Source organism: Aspergillus tanneri (genome assembly GCF_003426965.1).
Source record: "Aspergillus tanneri strain NIH1004 chromosome Unknown AapTan_8_pilon_pilon_pilon, whole genome shotgun sequence".
Lineage (NCBI taxonomy): Eukaryota > Fungi > Ascomycota > Eurotiomycetes > Eurotiales > Aspergillaceae > Aspergillus > Aspergillus tanneri.
The window spans coordinates 2,511,273-2,530,305 of NW_022984635.1; the positions used below are offsets into that span (position 1 = coordinate 2,511,273).

At 46.7% G+C, this 19,033-nt stretch overlaps 5 protein-coding genes across 5 annotated transcripts; 3 read left to right on the top strand and 2 right to left on the bottom strand.

Moving 5' to 3' along the window:
• Positions 1–1,343: 1,343 nt before the first annotated feature.
• Positions 1,344–2,111, bottom strand: ATNIH1004_011435 (uncharacterized protein; the record flags this gene model as incomplete). Its single annotated transcript, XM_033575997.1, has 3 exons — positions 1,344–1,528; positions 1,577–1,790; positions 2,109–2,111. The coding sequence occupies 3 exons, from the start codon at positions 2,109–2,111 to the stop codon at positions 1,344–1,346; spliced, it is 402 nt and encodes a 133-aa protein (XP_033421852.1).
• Positions 2,112–8,079: 5,968 nt separating this feature from the next.
• ATNIH1004_011436 (WSC domain-containing protein) lies at positions 8,080–8,675 on the top strand (the record flags this gene model as incomplete). Its single annotated transcript, XM_033575998.1, has 2 exons — positions 8,080–8,377; positions 8,443–8,675. 2 exons carry the CDS (start codon positions 8,080–8,082, stop codon positions 8,673–8,675), a joined length of 531 nt encoding a protein of 176 aa, XP_033421853.1.
• A 2,450-nt stretch (positions 8,676–11,125) lies between these two features.
• On the top strand, positions 11,126–12,976 carry ATNIH1004_011437 (DUF3176 domain-containing protein; the record flags this gene model as incomplete). Its single annotated transcript, XM_033575999.1, has 1 exon — positions 11,126–12,976. The coding sequence occupies one exon, from the start codon at positions 11,126–11,128 to the stop codon at positions 12,974–12,976; it is 1,851 nt and encodes a 616-aa protein (XP_033421854.1).
• A 794-nt stretch (positions 12,977–13,770) lies between these two features.
• Positions 13,771–14,869, bottom strand: ATNIH1004_011438 (uncharacterized protein; the record flags this gene model as incomplete). Its single annotated transcript, XM_033576000.1, has 2 exons — positions 13,771–14,323; positions 14,688–14,869. 2 exons carry the CDS (start codon positions 14,867–14,869, stop codon positions 13,771–13,773), a joined length of 735 nt encoding a protein of 244 aa, XP_033421855.1.
• Positions 14,870–17,434: 2,565 nt separating this feature from the next.
• On the top strand, positions 17,435–18,806 carry ATNIH1004_011439 (uncharacterized protein; the record flags this gene model as incomplete). Its single annotated transcript, XM_033576001.1, has 5 exons — positions 17,435–17,441; positions 17,501–17,572; positions 17,642–17,900; positions 17,982–18,173; positions 18,563–18,806. The coding sequence occupies 5 exons, from the start codon at positions 17,435–17,437 to the stop codon at positions 18,804–18,806; spliced, it is 774 nt and encodes a 257-aa protein (XP_033421856.1).
• Between the last annotated feature and the right edge of the window lie 227 nt (positions 18,807–19,033).

The window sequence follows — 19,033 nt, forward strand, 5'->3', positions numbered from 1 at the left end:
CGCACATTTGGTTTATCAAAAGGTGGTACCCATGTTTGGTAATCCAAAGCGATGGGTGTCGGACAGGGGCTCGCTGTTTACCAGTAGCTACTGGTCGACACTGTGCTATTGCCTAGGATCGAAGCGGAAACTGTCTACTGCGTTTCATCCGCAGACAGATGGTCAGACAGAACGCCAAAACCAAACATTAGAGTATTACCTGCGAGCCTATGCGAGTTTCTTGCAAGATGATTGGGTTGACTGGCTGCCAATGGCACAAGTTACATATAATGCTGCGATTCATTCATCCACAAAGACAAGCCCACATGAAGCATTGATGGGCTTCGTCCCTAGCCTGAGAATCAATGTCGATCCTGATCCCACTGGCCATGCGCCAGCAGCGTTGGAGCGCGCAACACAGCTCAAGGAAAAGCGATCCTTGGTCAAGGATGCGCTTGAAAAGGCGCAAAAAGCCATGGCAAGGCAATATAATAAGCGTCGGATCGACAGACAATTCAAGATTGGTGATCAAGTCATGCTACGGGCGAAGAATGTCTCTACAGTGCGACCTAATGCGAAATTAGACCACCGCCAGCTAGGCCCATTTTCCATTATTGATGCATGGGGAAACCAATCGTACAAGCTTCAGCTACCACCAAAATATCGCCGTCTGCATCCCGTTTTCCACGTGTCTTTGTTGGAGCCATACCATGAACGACCGGGTCAATGGAGCCGACCCCGCCAATACCAATTAATGGCGAAGAGGGTGGGAAGTTGATCAAATTCTGGAGGAAAAACGCGACAAGAGTGGTAACATAAGCTATTTGGTGCGATGGAAGGGCTATCCACCTGATGACGATACCTGGGAACCAAGATCGCACGTCGAAGACACTGAAGCCCTGGACATCTGGCTTACTAATACAGCACCTGTTACCCGACGACGTACGCGCTACATGGCTAAAGGAAAATAGCATTCTATTTAACTAAGACAAGATGGCGCAACGGCCCAATAACACCGACCTCCCACCCAAAGAGACAACTCAACCCTTGAAGGGGAAAGGACCGCATCAACAAAACGACCCAGGCGACTGGGAGTCGCAGGAACGGGAGCCATGGGCGAATGCGATGGAGTGCGTTCAGGGACAGGCACAGATTACTGCTATCCACGCGTGGTATTCGAGGTTTTCGAACCGCACGTCTATACTCCCTTACCAGCCCAGCCGCCCTCTCCTGCGCAGCAGGGCGACGAGACTGGGGAAGTCCAACAAACGTGCGATGTTCAGTAACCATAGAAACAGCCAAAGGACCAGCGGCAACCTCCGGAGCGACACAAGGGTGTCGCTGGCCAGTACAATAAACACAGTTTAAACGACCTGGCAAGAAAACACACGCTGACGCAGCATCTCGCTCCAAACGAACAAGGCAACGGTGGCACCAGGACTACCCCCCTGGGCCAAAGGCAAACCATTCGTATCAACATGGACCGGCGCAGGGGTAGTCTGCACCTGGACGACCGAAGCCGCCGATGGAGACAAAGGGGGCGATGAAACTTTCGCACAAATTAGCAATATTACCTTACATAAACGACCGGACTTACCAGACACGTCCGGAGAGGGCGATTCGACTCCGTCCGGCTCCGCCGAAGCAGGAGAGGATGGAAATCCCTCCCATTCCGGCGAAACCGAGCGGGGCGCAGGTGTGAAAACGACATCGTCTTCAGAGGATGAACGAGGACGAACTCCACGGAGAAGGCGACGGCGTCGTGGGGCGGATTCTCCCGATGGAGGCGACGAAGCTTTGCGGCGAGCCATCTGCGAAAAACCCATATTAGTAAGCTCAAAACATGCGAGAAAGCGCTGGAGGAGCCGTTACCCTTATTAGCTGAGGCAGAAGAGTGCGCACGTACCGCAAGAAGTTTGGTGGTTTGAGAAGAGAAGAGGAGAAGAAAAAAGAGAAGAGAGAGAGAGGAAGCAAAAAGCTCAGCGTCAACAACAGAACTAAGCTCAAACGGGCGAAAAACTGCAGTGAATGAAGCAGAACTGTTGCCATGGAGCGACTACCTGCGAAAACACACCTACACTCACCCAAGCTCCAAGACATCGTACCAAACATCGATCAACCGCACAAACCATTATGGGAAGGACTCAAGGGATTGGAATCTATAACACATTACCCATCATAACGCATATATTCATACTACAGTCTTTAAGGCTTCGAGGGCGAAGCCTCTTGGAGGGGAAGATAGTGTTAGGAGCGCTCGGAAGCGCGATAGCTAGATCCTTAGCTAAGATGCTTAGTCAGGTGCGAAGTGTTTATATTCGCACCCGCGGGCCTGAACTCTTGAAGGCCAGCGATTAGTTCTGCAATATACGTGGCTCTATCTTCTCTCCTATATAGACACTCCCTTTCGCACCGTAGCGCCCCATTCAGCTCGTTACCGACCCCCACGCATAACAAGAAATTCGAGCCGTTTGTGGATCAGCTAGGACTTCGGGACATCTCTGGAGTCAAAAGGATTGATGGAAACACTGAACGGATATGACTGAATGTCAGATTCGACCCGGAATAGCTTCAAGGTTGCTGAAATTGGAAGGAAAGGTTCGAATCTGAGGGGGTGTGTCAAATAATATGGCCGTTGGTGGACCAGAATCATGTGACTGGATCGGGGTAAAACCCCCGTGGAGCACACAACAAAATAATCAATCAAGAATAACCAAGAAGAATAATCAAGAAGAGCCCAACCAGCTCAATTCATTCAAATAAGACCTTTTCACCAATCGTACTCTATTTCCTCTTCGGGATTAGCCGTATATCTGACATCTAGCTATCGCGCTTCCGAGCGCTCCTAACACTTCCTCCCGCCCATCGTGAAAAGAAAAAAAGCAAAATTAATAAGCTCTAGGATCATGTGGAAAACCTACATAAGAAAGAACTCGCAGCGTTTTCTACTGGCACTCAACAATGTGGATTATGTGGCCTAAGAAACGTTGATATTTTCCCATCCAGCGTGCCTCATTTCAAGAACTATACCCAGACAGTTCACGGAAGCCGACTTCGAGCATGAGGTGCGTTTCCTTTACTTTACCCCAGCGTCATTGCCTTGCCTTACAAATTGTCCATTCGAAATACATTTTTCGCCTCTAGGGAAAGTCGTAGATGTTGTAATTTTTTTTTTTTTTTGGAGATCCAGAACTGCAGACACTGCTGCAGTATGGACCGTTTTTCAGCTTCGTTGTCAAATAAATATAGGCTTTTCTCCGTAACGTATGATCCTCGAACAATTAGTTTCTCAAGTGGTTCTTCCTGGATCCATCCCGTACTTGATATATTTCCGTCCTCCTGTGGTCCGTCATCTCCACTAAGAACAAGTCAAAAAGTATGATGGTTATCTATCCCTGCTAGATGCCGGAGGTACTAGATCTGAGATGCTTGATATCCTATTTTAGTACCGGATTAAGAAAGCTACCTAATATCTCTAGTAACCATTCCTCCGATCATCAAGGTTGCCAGTCCATTCATGGTCATCATCATCATAAAAAGTCATCACTCGACCGGAGCATTTCGCAAGCCAGTTGAGGGAGAACCTAGTGCTAGGATGGTTTTTTCCAAGTACCTTCGTCCTTGCTTTCGCTACCTGTTTGAGAAGTGGCTCTGCCTCATACCAATCGTCGGTATGATACACGCAACGACCAACAAGAGACGTGGCGTCAAGAGTCTGTACATGACCTTTCCCGAGTACTTTCTCTCGCCCTTTCGCTGCCATCGACATACTGGCTCTGCCTCACCATACTTCTTCTGAAAGTATAGCACAACGTCCACGTGGAATATGGAGTCAAGAGTGTCAATATGGTCTTTCCGTGTACTCCCTTCTGTCCTTCCATTGCCTGACGAATCATTAGTTTAGCTGCCTCATACCTATTCTGCTCAAGAAGGGAACGGCCAACGAAGTCAATGGCGGTAAGATTGTCACTATAGTCTTTCCCGAGAACTTTCTCCCGGCCTTCCACTGCCTGTCGAAGTACTGTTTCGGCCCCGTTATACTTCTTCCGAGAGTATAGCAGGAGCCCAAGCTGGTAGACGGATGCAAGAGTGTCACAATGCTAGTAGTCATCTATATGCATCTCCGGATACTGTGGCATTTGATAAGCTCATGTTACGCTGCTTTGGCCGATCCTGTTAACTATACAGATAAAATGCTGAATAAGCAAATATTACAAGGCTATAGTTAAACTGTACGCGCTTGCTGACCAAGGCTATCTATGGTGGTTTGTACGGTCTAGTTGGCAAGATGGGATTATTGAAGTCCTACAGCTTGTTGAGGCGTTAACAAAAACTGCCTTAATACTATATCATAGAATTCAACGCTTACTGTCAACATCAACTCCTGCGAGGTTTCCCATATATATATGGATAAGTACTTTATCCCCCCCCGGGCTTTACAGTCATTAAATTTTTCGTTTGTGTTGCTTGTTTAGCTATATCCTTTTCTTAGGGCCATCTGCGAACTCTGGGATGGCCAGCCGCCAGGTGTGGCTTCCCAGCGCTGACTGTGTCAGCGCAATCCTGCATGGCGACATTCACATGTAAGCTAGGACAGGTTAATGAATACTACTACTACTACTACTTTATCCCCCCGTTTAAGAAGCTACGAGAGCTTGGCTATGGCGCCTGCGGTATAATAGGGCCTTTAAATGAGAAGCAGTCCAGGCTACTGCTTAGGGAGCTTAATAAATTAAAAACCTTAATGCAACGGAATACACTTTGTGCTGTTGAAGTTGATGAATTTTTATGCATTGGATGGCAGGATAATATTCTTGACTATCAACAATTTATATAGTTTGTAAAGATAGAGACTATACTAAGTGCCAGCGAGGATGACCTGCAAAGACAAGCACGAATGCATTAATTGTACTCAAGATATTTGGTGATAATCTAGTTAGAATGCATACTATTCCCCGCCTTAATAATTAGAATCATTATATGGGGGGACTACTATTGCCAATCAATATCGAAGCAATTATGATGTTTACCGTGCTGCTTTTCGCTGTTGGCGGCCTTTATCCTACTGGCTTATTATTTATTAATGCCAATGTTGTCAACGCATATGGAATTTAATATGTATAGAGAAAGCTAATAATCGGCAGATTAAGAACCAGATGGAATTCCGTGAGGCACTACGGAGTTATATAATTGACTCTTTCAATTCTATCCAGAAATCAGTCCGATCATCACCCCACCCAAGCGAAATATTAAAGAGGTTATGCCGGAGAGCCTGCATACAGTGGCATGGAGTTCCAAGCGTTCTATGTGTAGGTAGTTTCAATATATACGTGGAGATAAGCTTAGCCATCTAAGATTACATGCTTTAGAGGTAATTCCTGCCTCTGATACTCTAATCACTTGTGCCCGTACAAGGATGACTATGTATTGGTGGAAACAATGTGAGATGCCACTTTGTAGGTGTGATTGTAGCCTCTGCTGGAAGGAATATCATGCCTATACCTGTCGTGGCAAATAAGGGCTCTGTATTTACTTTCTACATCTAGTTTTATTTTGACATGGGTATGGCTCGGACCTCGGTACGGGATAACCCGGTTATTAGAGTGGGTTGCCCTTGGCTAATATTTATATGTTGCATGTATCTAGTTATTCTGTGTAATAACTGAGTCGCTCATTCAATTCCAACTTGCTCAGTTCCTCTATTCTGATGCTAATTCCTCTGACCTACCATAGATTCGCTACATATTTGAATAGCTTGTTGGGATTTGTAAAGAAAAGAAAACTCCCATTATAAACGATGTGGGAGTTCTGAAGGACTGCCAAGGCGCTAAATACGCTAAACAGACATAAGGAGGCCAAGAAGAGGGATAACCTACTGGACAGTCTATCAAACTTGACCGTTCGGGTAACTAGCCCGGTTGCAAAGGGATTCGGGCAGATCATTACTAAAGCCAAAGAGTCTCTTAGCGCTGCCGGGACATCTATTGGTATTATCCGGGCCTTCCAGTGCCCCCACCGCCTTTCGGCAGTGGGTGCACCACACCGATAGACCAATTCACACCGATAGACCAATTTTCCATCCTCCCATCTTCTTGAGGCTATTCCTATCCACACAATATGCCTAGATCAACCGGAGAACTTGAAAAACGCGTATTGGAGGCCTGTAAAGCCGCCAGTAAGGAAAAAAAACCAAATTTAGCAAAGATTGCCCGGGAATATGGCGTGTTATACAACACGCTGCGTGGTCGCGTCTGCCAGGGAAAACAGGCTCGCAACGCCCACACACCCCAGAATAAGGCCCTTGATAAGTATCAGGAGAAAGCTCTGGTCCAGTGGATTGCTTCTATGCGTGATCTGTATCTTCCTGTAACCCTAGTTCTTAGAGAGTGGGCAAACCAGCACTGCTCGAAGCGGTTCAGCGCAGCGGTAGTAAGATTGGGGTTATGTTTATAAAACGCCGGGCATCTAAAACTAGGCCCGTGATAAAACAAAAGATAAAAAGACTATCAGGATGTTGGATATCCACAGCATTAGTATAATTAGCTTGGGAATGTAATCAAAGACCTCTTTTTTTACCTGGTATACAACTTTGATAAGTGTGGCTTCCAACCTGGTAAAGGAAAAGCTTGGAAGGTTATTGGCACAAGGGGATTTTGCCCTGATCTGGCTAAGTTTGATCATGCTGAAAGTATCACCGCGATCGAGTGTGTTGCTGCTGATGGGTGGATAATGAGCCACTGTTTATTTTTAAGGGTGAGAGGTTTATGGAAAGCTGGTACGACTATCCTAATCTGCCTTAGTTTTGGACAGCAGTATCCCCAAAAGGATATATTAATAATAAGCTCGCTGTTCAATGGCTTCAAAAATTCCATGAGGCCACAATTAATCGTGTGAATCAACGGAAGGGGAAAAACAAGTGTTGCTATTTAATAGCCACAAGTCCTATAAAACTCTTAAATTCCTCTAACTCTGCAATACCTATAATATTATTCCTTTTTGTTTCAAGGCTCATACAACTCATATATGCCAGCCTCTTAATAGCAAGCCTTTCCTTTCATATAAGCAGCAATTCCGCAAGCAAAATAACCTTATTGCTCAGTGGGGTGGGCTTCCCGCAGGGAAAGCGGATTTCCTCCAGGATATTGTCAAAATGCGAAAGGCCACTTTTAACTAATATATAATCCGCAATGCTTTTAAAGAGCATGGAATCTACCCTGCAGATGGCTTTTAAATTATTTAAAAACTTTAAGATATATTACCTCCAGTGCCAGAGCTCCAAGCACCAGATCTTCGCACGTATGGAGAGACAACTCCGCCTCCTAATCTCTCCTTTTCCAGCATTAAAACTACCCCTCCGAAGAGTGCACAAGAGCTTGAAAAGAACCAGAAAAAGCTCTCTAAGATCTTTACAATGGAGGAGCTTACTCCGAAGCTACAGAGAGGGCTCCAGCGAGCGCTACGGCATCAGAAAATACAGAATGAGAACCTTGCAATGATGACTTATACAGTTGAGCGAATAAGGCAGATTCAAGAGCCCCGGAGGCGCCAAATTACTAAGAGAGAGATTCCAAAGCTCGGTGACTCTGGAATACTTAGTACAAAAGATGCCAATCGATCAATCAAGGCCAGGAAGGAAAAAGAGGTCTACAGGAGAAAAAAGATTAGAGAGGCAGTGGAAAAAGGTATATAGCCAACCACCACCCACAATGCCTACGGGGATAGAAACCACATTGCCGGAATCAGCGATGGCAGCGCAGCAGGAAAATCAAATTTTTTTTGTAGATAGTAAAGGGGAAAGGCCATAGATAGTGGGAATAACTTCAAAATTGGTCTATCGGTGTGGTGCACCCACTGCCGAAAGGCGGTGGGGGCACTGGAAGGCACGGATATTGGATTCCTGGCTTCCTGTCATCAAGGCTTAGCTCACTAGAGTGGAGATTTCAAGATGTCTAATACTGGTCACGTTTAGTGGCCCTTTCCCATAAAACTAGTAGGTGTCCATTTTGGCCCTTAAAAGTTTTACCTGTCGCTGTTAGACTGCATACCTACCCTACAATATTTCTCTGTCTTCTATTATCACAGGATCGATATTTTGTCAAGATGAAAACTTTCCAAAATTTCTATATCTACTTAATGGCCACTTTGACCCTCCTTGTCTCTGCCGACCCGTTGGAACATAGCTCCTGCTACAGCAACCCAGGTAGCTTGAAAAACCAAGGCACATACCTCGACCAGAGTTGGGATGATTGTTTCGATTTATGCGAAAGGCAGGATGCAGACGCGTTCGCCGTACATGCGGGCACAGAATGCTGGTGCGGCAATTCCTTGCCAGACGCGAAGTACCGCATCCCGTCTCATAAATGCAATATTGACTGTCCAGGGGGCCCATTTTCAAAGTGTGCGTTCGGCTGAGTGCTAGTTTAAAAATCCGTGAGAAGTACTAACGTATGATAATTCTTTCAGGTGGTGGGAAAGATTCGTGGAACATCTTTCCGCTCCATCGAGTTCCCCACGTTGCCAGCACTAGCTCTAGTTCGACTTCGACTGCTTCGAAATCCTCCCTGCCCAGCACTACGCGATCTACGTCGGCCGCAGTTTCGGAGTCTACTTCGCAGAGTGCCTCGCCCAGTGCTGCATCACCCTCCACCTCAAATTCCGCTGCCACCCGTCGGTTCAAACCTCCTTTTATATTCTAATAGGCGGAGCAATCATTCCTCGAGCATCGGGCTATTTGTATTTCAGTTTACATATCTTACACTTTGGAGGTAATCTAATAGCAGATTTAGTCTAGCAAGCTTAAAGGTCGGAGCTTTTTGAAACTTGTGTACAGTTCTAACTGTTCAAACCTAAGTCCTTCACATACTACCGGCTTTGATCGGAGGCCCTGTGGGCGTGCCGTCACCTCTAACTAGTGTTTGCTTGGCGGTCCAGAAGGAAGAGGTTCTAAGAATGTTGGGAGGATAGATAAATCAAGTCGCGCGATTTTGCGAGGTTTAATTTTATTTTGTTTTGTTTTTTATTTGAAGTATTTTCGTTGAGGGGAGAGATAAAATCCCAGCGAACCAATGAGATCTCACCAATTCAATATGGATGGACCAGACGGGTCTTGGATCTGTTGTGGCCGCCAGGTCGCGGTCCTACGGCCATTTGAGATGGTAGTTACAGGTTGCTAACTGGAGGCTGCAAGTCGATGCAATATAGCATTGCCCTCATCCCTAGGTTATTTGTATTCCGACCTTCACATGTTATAAGTTGCTTTTACTCTTGGCGTCTTTCGCTGAATTCGGTAATTGTATATTAATTATTGACAAACATCAGTGTAACCTCACTAAAGCCAAATGGTTACATGTGGGTAATATTAAGGCTTACGGGCTATCCGTGCCTTCCAGCTCCCCCACCGCTTTCGCTTAGTGGGTGCACCACGCCAGAAACCCAATTCACACTGGAAGCCCAAATATGAAGCTATTCTCATTGCCTATCTCTCTTCCCCTCAAGTATCTATCCCAAAAAACCGACTTTCCTTCTGCGCTGCCACTGCTGGTTCCGATAATATAACTCTAATTTCCTTGGGACTTGGTGGTGGCGGTTTCTCATAAAATATACTTCTGCTTGCCTAGTCTGTTTTGTAGAGATTCCGTTCCAGCCTTGATTGATCGATTGGCATCTTTTCTACTACGTATACCAGAATTACCGAGCCCCGCATTCTTTCACTTAGCGATTTGGCGCCTTCGAGGCTCTTGAATCTGCCTTATTTGCTCGACTGTATTAGTTATTATTGTAAAGTTATCTGCCTGTATTGTCTGGTGCTGTAACACTTGCTAAAGACCTCTCTGTAGCTTCGGAGTAGGCCCCTCAAAAATAATATCTTTAGAAATTTTTCTGGTTCTTTTAAAGGTCTTAGGCACTCTTTGAAAGGGGGTTACCAATGATGGAAGAGGAAATATTCGGAGGCGGAGTTGTCGCTGCATGCGCGAAGGTTGGGTGCTTGGAGCTCTGGCTCTTGACGTAATATATCCTAAGCCTTTTAAATAGTAGAGCTATGCGGAGGGAATATTCTGTGCTCTTTAAAAGAATTGCAAATAATTCACTGGTTAAAGGTCTCCTTTCGTACGTGGACAATGTCTTGAAATCCGCTATGCTCGTGGGAAGCCCACCCCATTAAGCGATAATGTTATGCTTGCGGAACTGCTGTTTATATAAAAGTAAATGATTGCCATCAAGAGGCTGGAAAATATAGGTCGTATAAGCCTTGAAAAAGCAGGGGATAATATTATAGGCTGCACTTAATCGCGGTGATATTTTAGCATATTTAGACATAGCAAGATCAGGTCAATGTCCCTAGTTATATACCAGGTAAGGAGAAAGGGCTTTGGCTATATTTTCAAGCTAATTATACCAATACTACAGATATCCAATGTTCTCCGTATCTAATTGCTTTTTATCCTTTGTGTTCTAAATCACAAAGCCTAATTTTAGATACGCCGGTAGTTTTTTATAAACTAATAACCCCATCCTAACGCGCTATGCTGAACCGCCTTGAGCCAGCGTTTATTTTGCTCACTCCCTGAGCAACTCAGGGGTAACAGGAAATTACAAACCACGCATACAAGCAATCTACTAGACCAGAGCTTTCTCTTGATACATATTAAGGGCTTTATTCACGGGCGTGCGGGTGTTGCGAGCCTGTTATCCCCGGCGAGCACGACGCAGTGTATTGTACAGCACCATATTCACGATCTTCGAGTGACTATTTTTTATTTTTTTTTTTTTGTTACGGGCGGCTTCGCAGGCCCTCAATACACGAAATTCATCAAATTTTGACAGTTTCAGCATGCTGTGTGGATGGAAAAAACGCTAGGAACAGAGACGGATGGAATTTTGGGTTTCCGGTGTGAATTGGATTTCCGGTGTGGTGCACCAACCAAGCGAAAGCGGTGGAGGCACTGGAAGGTACGAATATATAACCCTGTCAATTTGGAAATAGGCTAGCAGTCGTGTTAACATTAGTAAACAGACCCCTGTAGAACAAGGCTGAGGCAAAAATTGCCTCGGGCCTTGCCTTGGGCATTGTCGTCCTCTTCCAAGGGTTATATGGCATTTCCTCTCTTACGTCAAACAAAGCCAAGCTTAGAACATAACATTGGAAATGAATTATTTCAGCTTCAGCAGACGCGGCCCTGGGAATAGAGAACAGAGTAGCGCGCCGTTGATGGAGCAAAATTCATTCGACCCCTCCAGCGGTATCGGCCTTTCTAGCCTCAACACTCCGTCCCATTCCCTGTCACATGCGGCGGACAATGGAAAGCCACAACGCGTACCATTCAGATTCAAAAACATGGACTGGGCCGGCTCCTGGGCATGGGAGATCGGAGGCGCTGTCTTCAGCGTCATCTGTGTCGGCTTGTTGATGGGCTTTCTGGGGACTGTTAACGGGATGCCCTACGCTAAATACCAATACTCGGTCTCGCCAAATGCTGTGGTTTCCATCATCACCATGTGTATCAAGGGCGCAATGCTCATTCTGGTATCCTCCTGTCTGGGCCAGGTCAAGTGGAAACAGGGCCAACAGCAGAAACCTTTCCCACTGTACAACTTTCATGTGCTGGATCAGGCTAGCCGCGGCCCTTGGGGAGCCATGGAGGTATTCTTGAGGGTCCGATCAATCCTCGCGATTGCCGGTGCAATATTAATGGTTTTATCAGTCGCGATCGATCCCTTCTCCCAGCAGATCCTCGCCTTTCCATCCCGACAAGTCCTGGCGAGCAATCTGACCGCATCGGTGCAAAGCACTCAAGAATATCAACAGGAGTGGACCAACCACCCCTTTCCACAGAATTCTGTAGGCCCCTCCATGCTGAGTGCAATCATGGCCGGGCTGGGCGGGATTAATCGGCCTCTAGTACCACAGTGCCCCGCAGTTAACTGCACGTATCCCGACTTTGCCAGCCTCGGGGTGTGCAGTAACTGTGAAGACATCACTAAAAATGCCGTCCAGACCTGCAGGCCCATCACAGACAAAAACTCATCCATCTGGAAAGATGTTACGATTTATGGCGACCGCTATCGCTCGACCCCCTTTAACTGCACTTACTCGTTTCCTAACGGGTTTTCTTTCTTTCCCCCTATCACGTACTTGGCAAGTCCATCCATCGACACAGTTGAAGTAGCGCGTCAAACCTTTAATCTCCTTAGTGTTGGCGACCATAGCACTCGCGACCTGGTTTCTTTCCTCAGCGCAAGATTCTCCCGCAAACTCATCTACACTTCCCACAATGCCAGCGCCGTGGATGACATCCCCACCATGACCAACTGCACTGTGTACCTGTGCGAGAAGGAGTACACGGGGAATAGGATTTCCAACGAGGCGCAAAACGTGCGACCTTCGCGAAGCCAGCGCTTGGTGCCAAAAATCGAGAGCGGCAAAGGGCAAAATGTCTTGCCTCTCCTCCCTGAGCACGGGGCCAACACATTCTCCACACATGCCTCCTACCGTATTGAACTCCTGGCCCTTGAAAGCCTCTGGAGCACCATAGAAAGCATGTTCGATACGAATGTCAAGCAGTCAGATGGGGAAAACATCATATCAGCACTCCAGTCGTCCGCTATCTTCTGGATTGGCGACAATCTCACCCAGTCGGTAGACGCCATGGCCACTAGCATGACAGACCACATGCGGTTGATTGACAAGGCCAATGCCGTGCAAGGATTAGCCTACCGGACCGAGACTTATATACATGTTCGCTGGCCCTGGGCCATTGCCCCTGTAATCGCGGTCGTGTTGTCCAATCTGCTGTTTATCGCCACGGTGTGGGCAAATCGGGGGCAGCCAATCCTCTGGAAGTCGTCCGTGTTCCCGCTCCTCCTCGGACGGTTGCACACCTCTGCAGATTACGATTTCTTCGGTCTACATCGGCTGGACGACTGGCAGGCGATGTCTCGGAAAGTAAATATCATTGTGGAAGAGAAGCAGGAGGGTATAAATTTTACCGAGCGATAGTAGGAGTCAAATCAGGAGTTTCTCCCTCAGGAGTGATTGATAATAGACGGTTAGGTTGAGTTTTTGGTTTTAAGAACTTTACCCGTTAGTTCTTAGCAGGCACCAACAGTTTAACCCATAAATTAATTGATTTTCATTCCTCGGGTTTTGGTAGCCGAAGCCGGCATGTAGTCCCCCAGCAAGTCCGTACTATAGCCAGGCCACCTTTGTGTACACCGTTTCATTCCAATGTCAGCACTTACTGTGCTCACTATAACCAGGAGTATCACACATCCCGCTGTCAGGTATGGTTTCCATGACACTAGTTCTATGGATTCGTTGGCCGCTACACAAACATAACTGGCTCTTTCTGTGAATACGTAAGAACTATCTCCATATCTGAACCCCGTCAATCCTGTCATATCTTACCTTCGATAGCTTTATCTCGGGCCGTAAATGAGGAGGTGTTTGGCTCTATCTCGCTCCATTAGTATCATCTTCAAATCCACTCGTGTTGCTATCGAGATGGCGGATTCTCTGCAGCTAACTGTTTAGTGTGATGTGTACGTGCGGGACCGAGGGTATATAGTAGAGGGGCTGGCTATTCTATATTCAATGCTGGAAAACTAACGAAGAAATGGAGATAAGGCTACTTACAAAACATAGGTCATAATTATGGTTCGCTTCAAACGCTAACCCCTAGTATAGCATATGGCCTTCGGAGGCTATGGTCTTCATTGAACGATTAGTGTTTTGATTTTATTCCTCAGGCTTTTCGCTGCCATTGGCTGCATGTGGCCCATAGATAGCAATATCTACAAGTCTATATTACGATCGCTGATGGGTCGGATATATAATACACGTCTAGCTGGGTTATCCATGATACATAGCCACGTGAATGGCCGATGGCGTCGGAATTGCTGGGCCGATGCACCCGGGGGAATATATATACAAGGAAAGTAGGGGAGCAGTTCACTATAGAAGAGGGTGAGGTATTGTTCCGTCTGCAGCAGGGTAGGCTCAAAAGCAGTCAATGGGAACGATGCTACAGCGGATGAACTGCTACTGACATCGGTAGCGGTGGCGCTCGGGGTCAAGGCGATCGCATTGGGAGGCACATAGTTGGCCCCGTTATGTTCGATGTCTGAGTCCGTGGGCGAGACGACATTTGAGATGATGTCTTGCGGCTGTCCACCCTGTGTTGGCAATGCGGTGGTCGCAGTCGCAACCGTGGTCGGACCCCTTGGCGGACCCGTTGGCGCACCTGTGGGCAGCCGGATCCCGGCACGAAGTAGCGACACCAAGTCTTCTAACTTCTCTTCGAGTCTAGAGGCATTCGAACTAGGGTATTTCTGCGTATTCTGCCTCCTGAGCGAAGTGGGCTGACAGCAGTCTTTGTTCAAGCGCTGGCACCTAAGTACTGCTGCTCAACGCCGCGCCCAGCCCGAGCGTCATCTCCGTGCTGACTGCCGGTTGGACGGAGATGTGGGTTCGCGTGATAGTCTCAGCCTCAACATCAATTAGTCGGCTGTCCCTTTCCAACACGATGTACAAATATTCTACTAAATGCGCGTGCTGTACTGAATGCATTTGAGCTGCTGGGCGAGACTGGGCTGTACACAAGGTACACCCCAGGTTTTTAAAGGCCTCTACGATTAGAGCAATACTTATCTACACTTGTTTGGGATTCACAGCCTCCATATAATCAGAGCATCCATATTCAGCAATCTACTGGTCCCTGAGTTTCTTGGCCTCGTTGAAAGCCTCCTGATTATTTGAGCCGGCAAATGGAGTATTCTGTCTTTGGGGGCTGTGACCTTTGCTGCCGGAGCTTCTGAGATAACGCTGCTCATGCTCGGGCTTGGCTTCTAGCGCTACTAGAAGCTGCCTTCGTCGCCGCGGTGAGCCTTCCATTGATGGCATTATTCAGGGCCTTGACTGTCAGGTGTTCCAACATGGCAGCTTGAGGCACATGTAAGTCAAACTTGGTTGCCATATTAGTCAGAACTCCGTCCATAGAAGGGAGACCACGCCGAGTTCTGGACAAGAATATCGTCCTTGATATCGATTTCCTTCACTCCGAGGAACTCAGAGAGAAATATAGTGATATTGACTTTGGTTTTATTGTCCTCAGACATGCTGGTTACGGAATCGGATAATTCGTCGCTAGTGGGGGATGTCTCATCGTCTTCCTCTGTTGAAATAGCTTCTACTTCAAGACCAATTCTGCGAGGATTGCTTTAATGCTTCCAGTGACATTTGGTAGCAAGGTGTCTTTTTTTTTTGCGAGCTTCGGGGCGTTGTGTATCTGTTCGTGCTCTGTCACAGTAGCGTGGTTGTTAAAGTGGTGGGTCTAACCGCTGTTAATGGGGCCAGGAGTCACTGCTCTCTGTGAGTTACCTGAAGTTAATCTTGTTAGCATTGTGGTCATTACCTGTTTTGGCACTTTAGCGTAATGGAAGCCCAAAATAGCCTCAACTAGGGTATCAATCATCGAATAAAAGACGAAATTATCTGTTGTGCACGCGTTATCCGGGCCATTATGAAGGTAGGCAAAGCGTCCCATGTGTCACCCGTATTATACCGCTCACCTATCTTTGGAGACTGAATCCACTGTAGAAAGTTCCTTGGGAAAGAGACTAAGTCTTTTTACTTTTTTTAAAATTATTTATCACGGATGATGTACTGTGATTAGATGTCACTACAGTAGAATTAATATTTGCAAAGTAAATGCTATCCGGGAATGCTCAGTTTGAGTATTGGCGTTGTGTACTGTCTATTAGGACATGTCAGTACTGTTACGCACAGATAATTAATTATCGAGGTTATCACCTCATCTAAAAGAGATGATTACTAGGATGTGAGAGAAACATGATCTTCTTAGTGGCTTTAGAACATAGTGCATATTTTGTTTTCCTTGGGCCGCCCCTAAGTTTGACATACTGGAGTGCTTTAGCTACAAGAACTATCAGATGTAACCCTAGAGTGGATAAAGTTACCCTAACAATTTGCCAGTCTAGATGTAGCTTGAAGATCTCGTAAAATATTACAAATAACTAAACCCGAGCGAGAAACATGCGCACCACACTCCGCCCGAAGCTATTGCAAAGTAAGCGTGAGCAGGCACTTGTGAACCTAAGGATCTCTCAACTTTCACAAAGACGAGCCTGGATCGGGATTCGGAATTCCGAATCCCAAGAGCCAAGACTTTCGTCGTCACTACAGGCCGGATTAAGCTTAACAAACCCGTCCTCGAGCTCATAGAGTTTGACTAAATAGTCAATATCTGCTTGATAAGCTATTAACTTTTCGTGGAAGCTGGTCTTGGACAAAATTTGTGTTGGGTCTCCATATACCGATAAGTCTATAAAGCTGACGGCTGGGGGCTCTTAGGGATGGTCGTTCAGGAATGAAGAACTCCGAGAGCTAAGGATTTTATTCTTCTTATCCATCGGTCAGCGGATTACTACTATCCTCACTACTACCACCGATAGTTCCAACGGAGAGTCAAGATCCTCGCACTTTGTGAGCGACGGAGCTTGTGTTCGGAATCGCCAAGGTTATCCTAACCCTAACTGTACAGTAAGGCAAAAGCATATAATAGAAGTCGAGGACTCAACAGCCCCCTTCCAGACAGTTCAACGAAAGCATAAGGGATCCGTGTCAACACTGTACTCAACGCCACAGAAATGTCGAACCAAACACCAAGGAACTCCACTTTGCGCGATACTTTATTCCAGAAGGAGTGCGACAATCGGGCTGCACCCTTCCTTCCCTCAGTCGACTATAGTTTAGCAAATTAACCAATGCAAGGAGAAGATCATGAGGTCATTCAGGAATGGGTCACTGGTTGGAAACTAGCCGCCATTCTCAGCGGAGTAACGCTTGTTTCCTTTCTAATGTTGCTTGCTATCTCTATCATTTCAACTGTGAGTCCAGCCCTAGTGGACACCACCAAGAGCTGTCTTGAAACTAATTATGCTTAAAATAGGCTATCCCTGTCATCACGCGTGACCTCAATTCCCTGGTGGATGTAGCTTGTTATGGTAGCGCGTATCAACTAGCAAGCTGAGCCGCAACCTGCAGTGGTTGAGAAAAATTCCGGGACTGATGGATGTTTGAAGTGCGACGTTGCAGCCTCTGTCAGGAAAGGTGTACTCGAACTTCAGCGCCAAGGTAGGTATGGCCGATCCAGGGCAGTCCTGGACACTACTGACATTTCTCAGTGGACCTACATCGGTTTCTTTGCCATTTTTGAGATTGGATCTTTAATCTGTGGAGCAGTTTCTTCATCCAAAATGTTGATAGTCGGTAGAGCGGTGCAGGCATGGGAGCAGCCGGAATTCAGAATGGAACTTTCACTATTATCGCAGGAATCGTACCCATAGAGAAACGGTAGGCATTCTAGGAAATCCCTTATATTCCGTCATCGGTCCAAGCTAACATTTTCAATTCTTCATAGCTCTGATTGGGCTCGCCATGGGAAGTAAGTTTAAAAATGGATTCCCCCCTTTTGTATTGGAATGTATTAACAATTACTCGCAGTTTCTCAGTTTGGCCTCGTTATTGGTCCATTGACTGGGGGGGCCTTCACCGAGTACTCGACCTGGCGGTGGTGTAAATTATAGTTACTAGTCCAGATGAGCTAAGGTAGTGTCTCTCTAGCTAATCAGGAATCTGACCCAGGTTTCTATATTAATCTCCCTATTGGTGCACTCATTGCGCTCATACTCTTATTCGTCCACGTCCCTGATGAAACTCGGAAGCCCAATCCGAGAAAGGTAGTCCTCTCTCTCCATCGTGAGCTCGATCTGATCAGATTCGTGCTGTTTGCCCCTGCTGCTATCATGCTGCTCTTGGCCTTGCAGTATGGCGGGAACCAATTCGCCTGGAACAGTGCCACCGTGATCGGTCTCTTCTGCGGTGCTGGCGGCACGTTCATGGTGTTCGTGGTCTGAGAACATTTCAAGGGTCACGATGTCATGATCCCTCTCGGCGTCATGAAACACCGTGTGATTTGGTCCAGCTGCCTGGTATTTGGTTTCTTGATGAGCTTACTATATACTGTCACCTACTACCTTCCGATATATTTCCAAGCTGCCAAGGGCCCCAATAATGAGTGGCGTGTACCTTCTGCCCCTAATTTGGCCAAGTTGTTCGCAGCTGGTGCCTCAGGCGTACTTGGTAAGTTTTCCCATGACTCTAAACATCTCCAGGGGTAAGTGACGCAGAGACTAAGACGCCCCACCAGTCCAGAAGATAGGGTATTACTTACCATTTTCTGTACTCTTCGGGATTGTGAATGTGGTCGCAGATGGACTGCTATCTACTTTTATGCCGGGCACCTCTGCTGGGAAGTGGATTGGGTATCAGATCTTGGCCGGTTTCGGCCAAGGTATCGGTTTACAAATGGTATCGTTCTTCCCATGTCTGTCAAAACACATACGTCGAGCATCATGCTGACTCAAAGCGTTTAAAAACCAGCCCGTCATCGCAGTCCAATCTTCCTCCTGTTTTGGTCCCAACCGCCATGACCCTGACCATTTTCTTTTCGGTCTTCTTCGGAGCCCTCTTCTTGAGTTTCGCTAACACGATTCTCACCAACAGCCTTCGGACCCTGGTGCCGGAATATGCCCCTAATATTATCGCAGAGACCGTTATTGCTGGTGGTGCCACGGATCTTAATGCCGCGGTGCCCGCGGTTGACCTCCCCGGTGTTCTGATTGCGTACTCGAAGAGTACCAATCGTGTTATATATCTCGCTGTTGGGGCGGCCTGTGCTTGCTTCGCTTTCTCATGGAGTATGAGTTGGAAAGATATCCGGGCGAAAAACAAGACTTCGCCGGCTTGAAGGCAGGAACACGAAGGGTGAAACAGTGATTCCGACGAAGGGGGCATAACGTGGGTGGGCTTAATTGGACGATGAGGCAGTGCAATAAATTTATAGGATTAGTCAAACTTGGTTCGGTCCGGTTGGCTAGATGACGGATTTCATAGAAATGAGTGATATTCAGCTTTATGATTATTGTCTTAATCTATTATATGAAAATAGACTGGTGCAACAATCACTGATTTCAT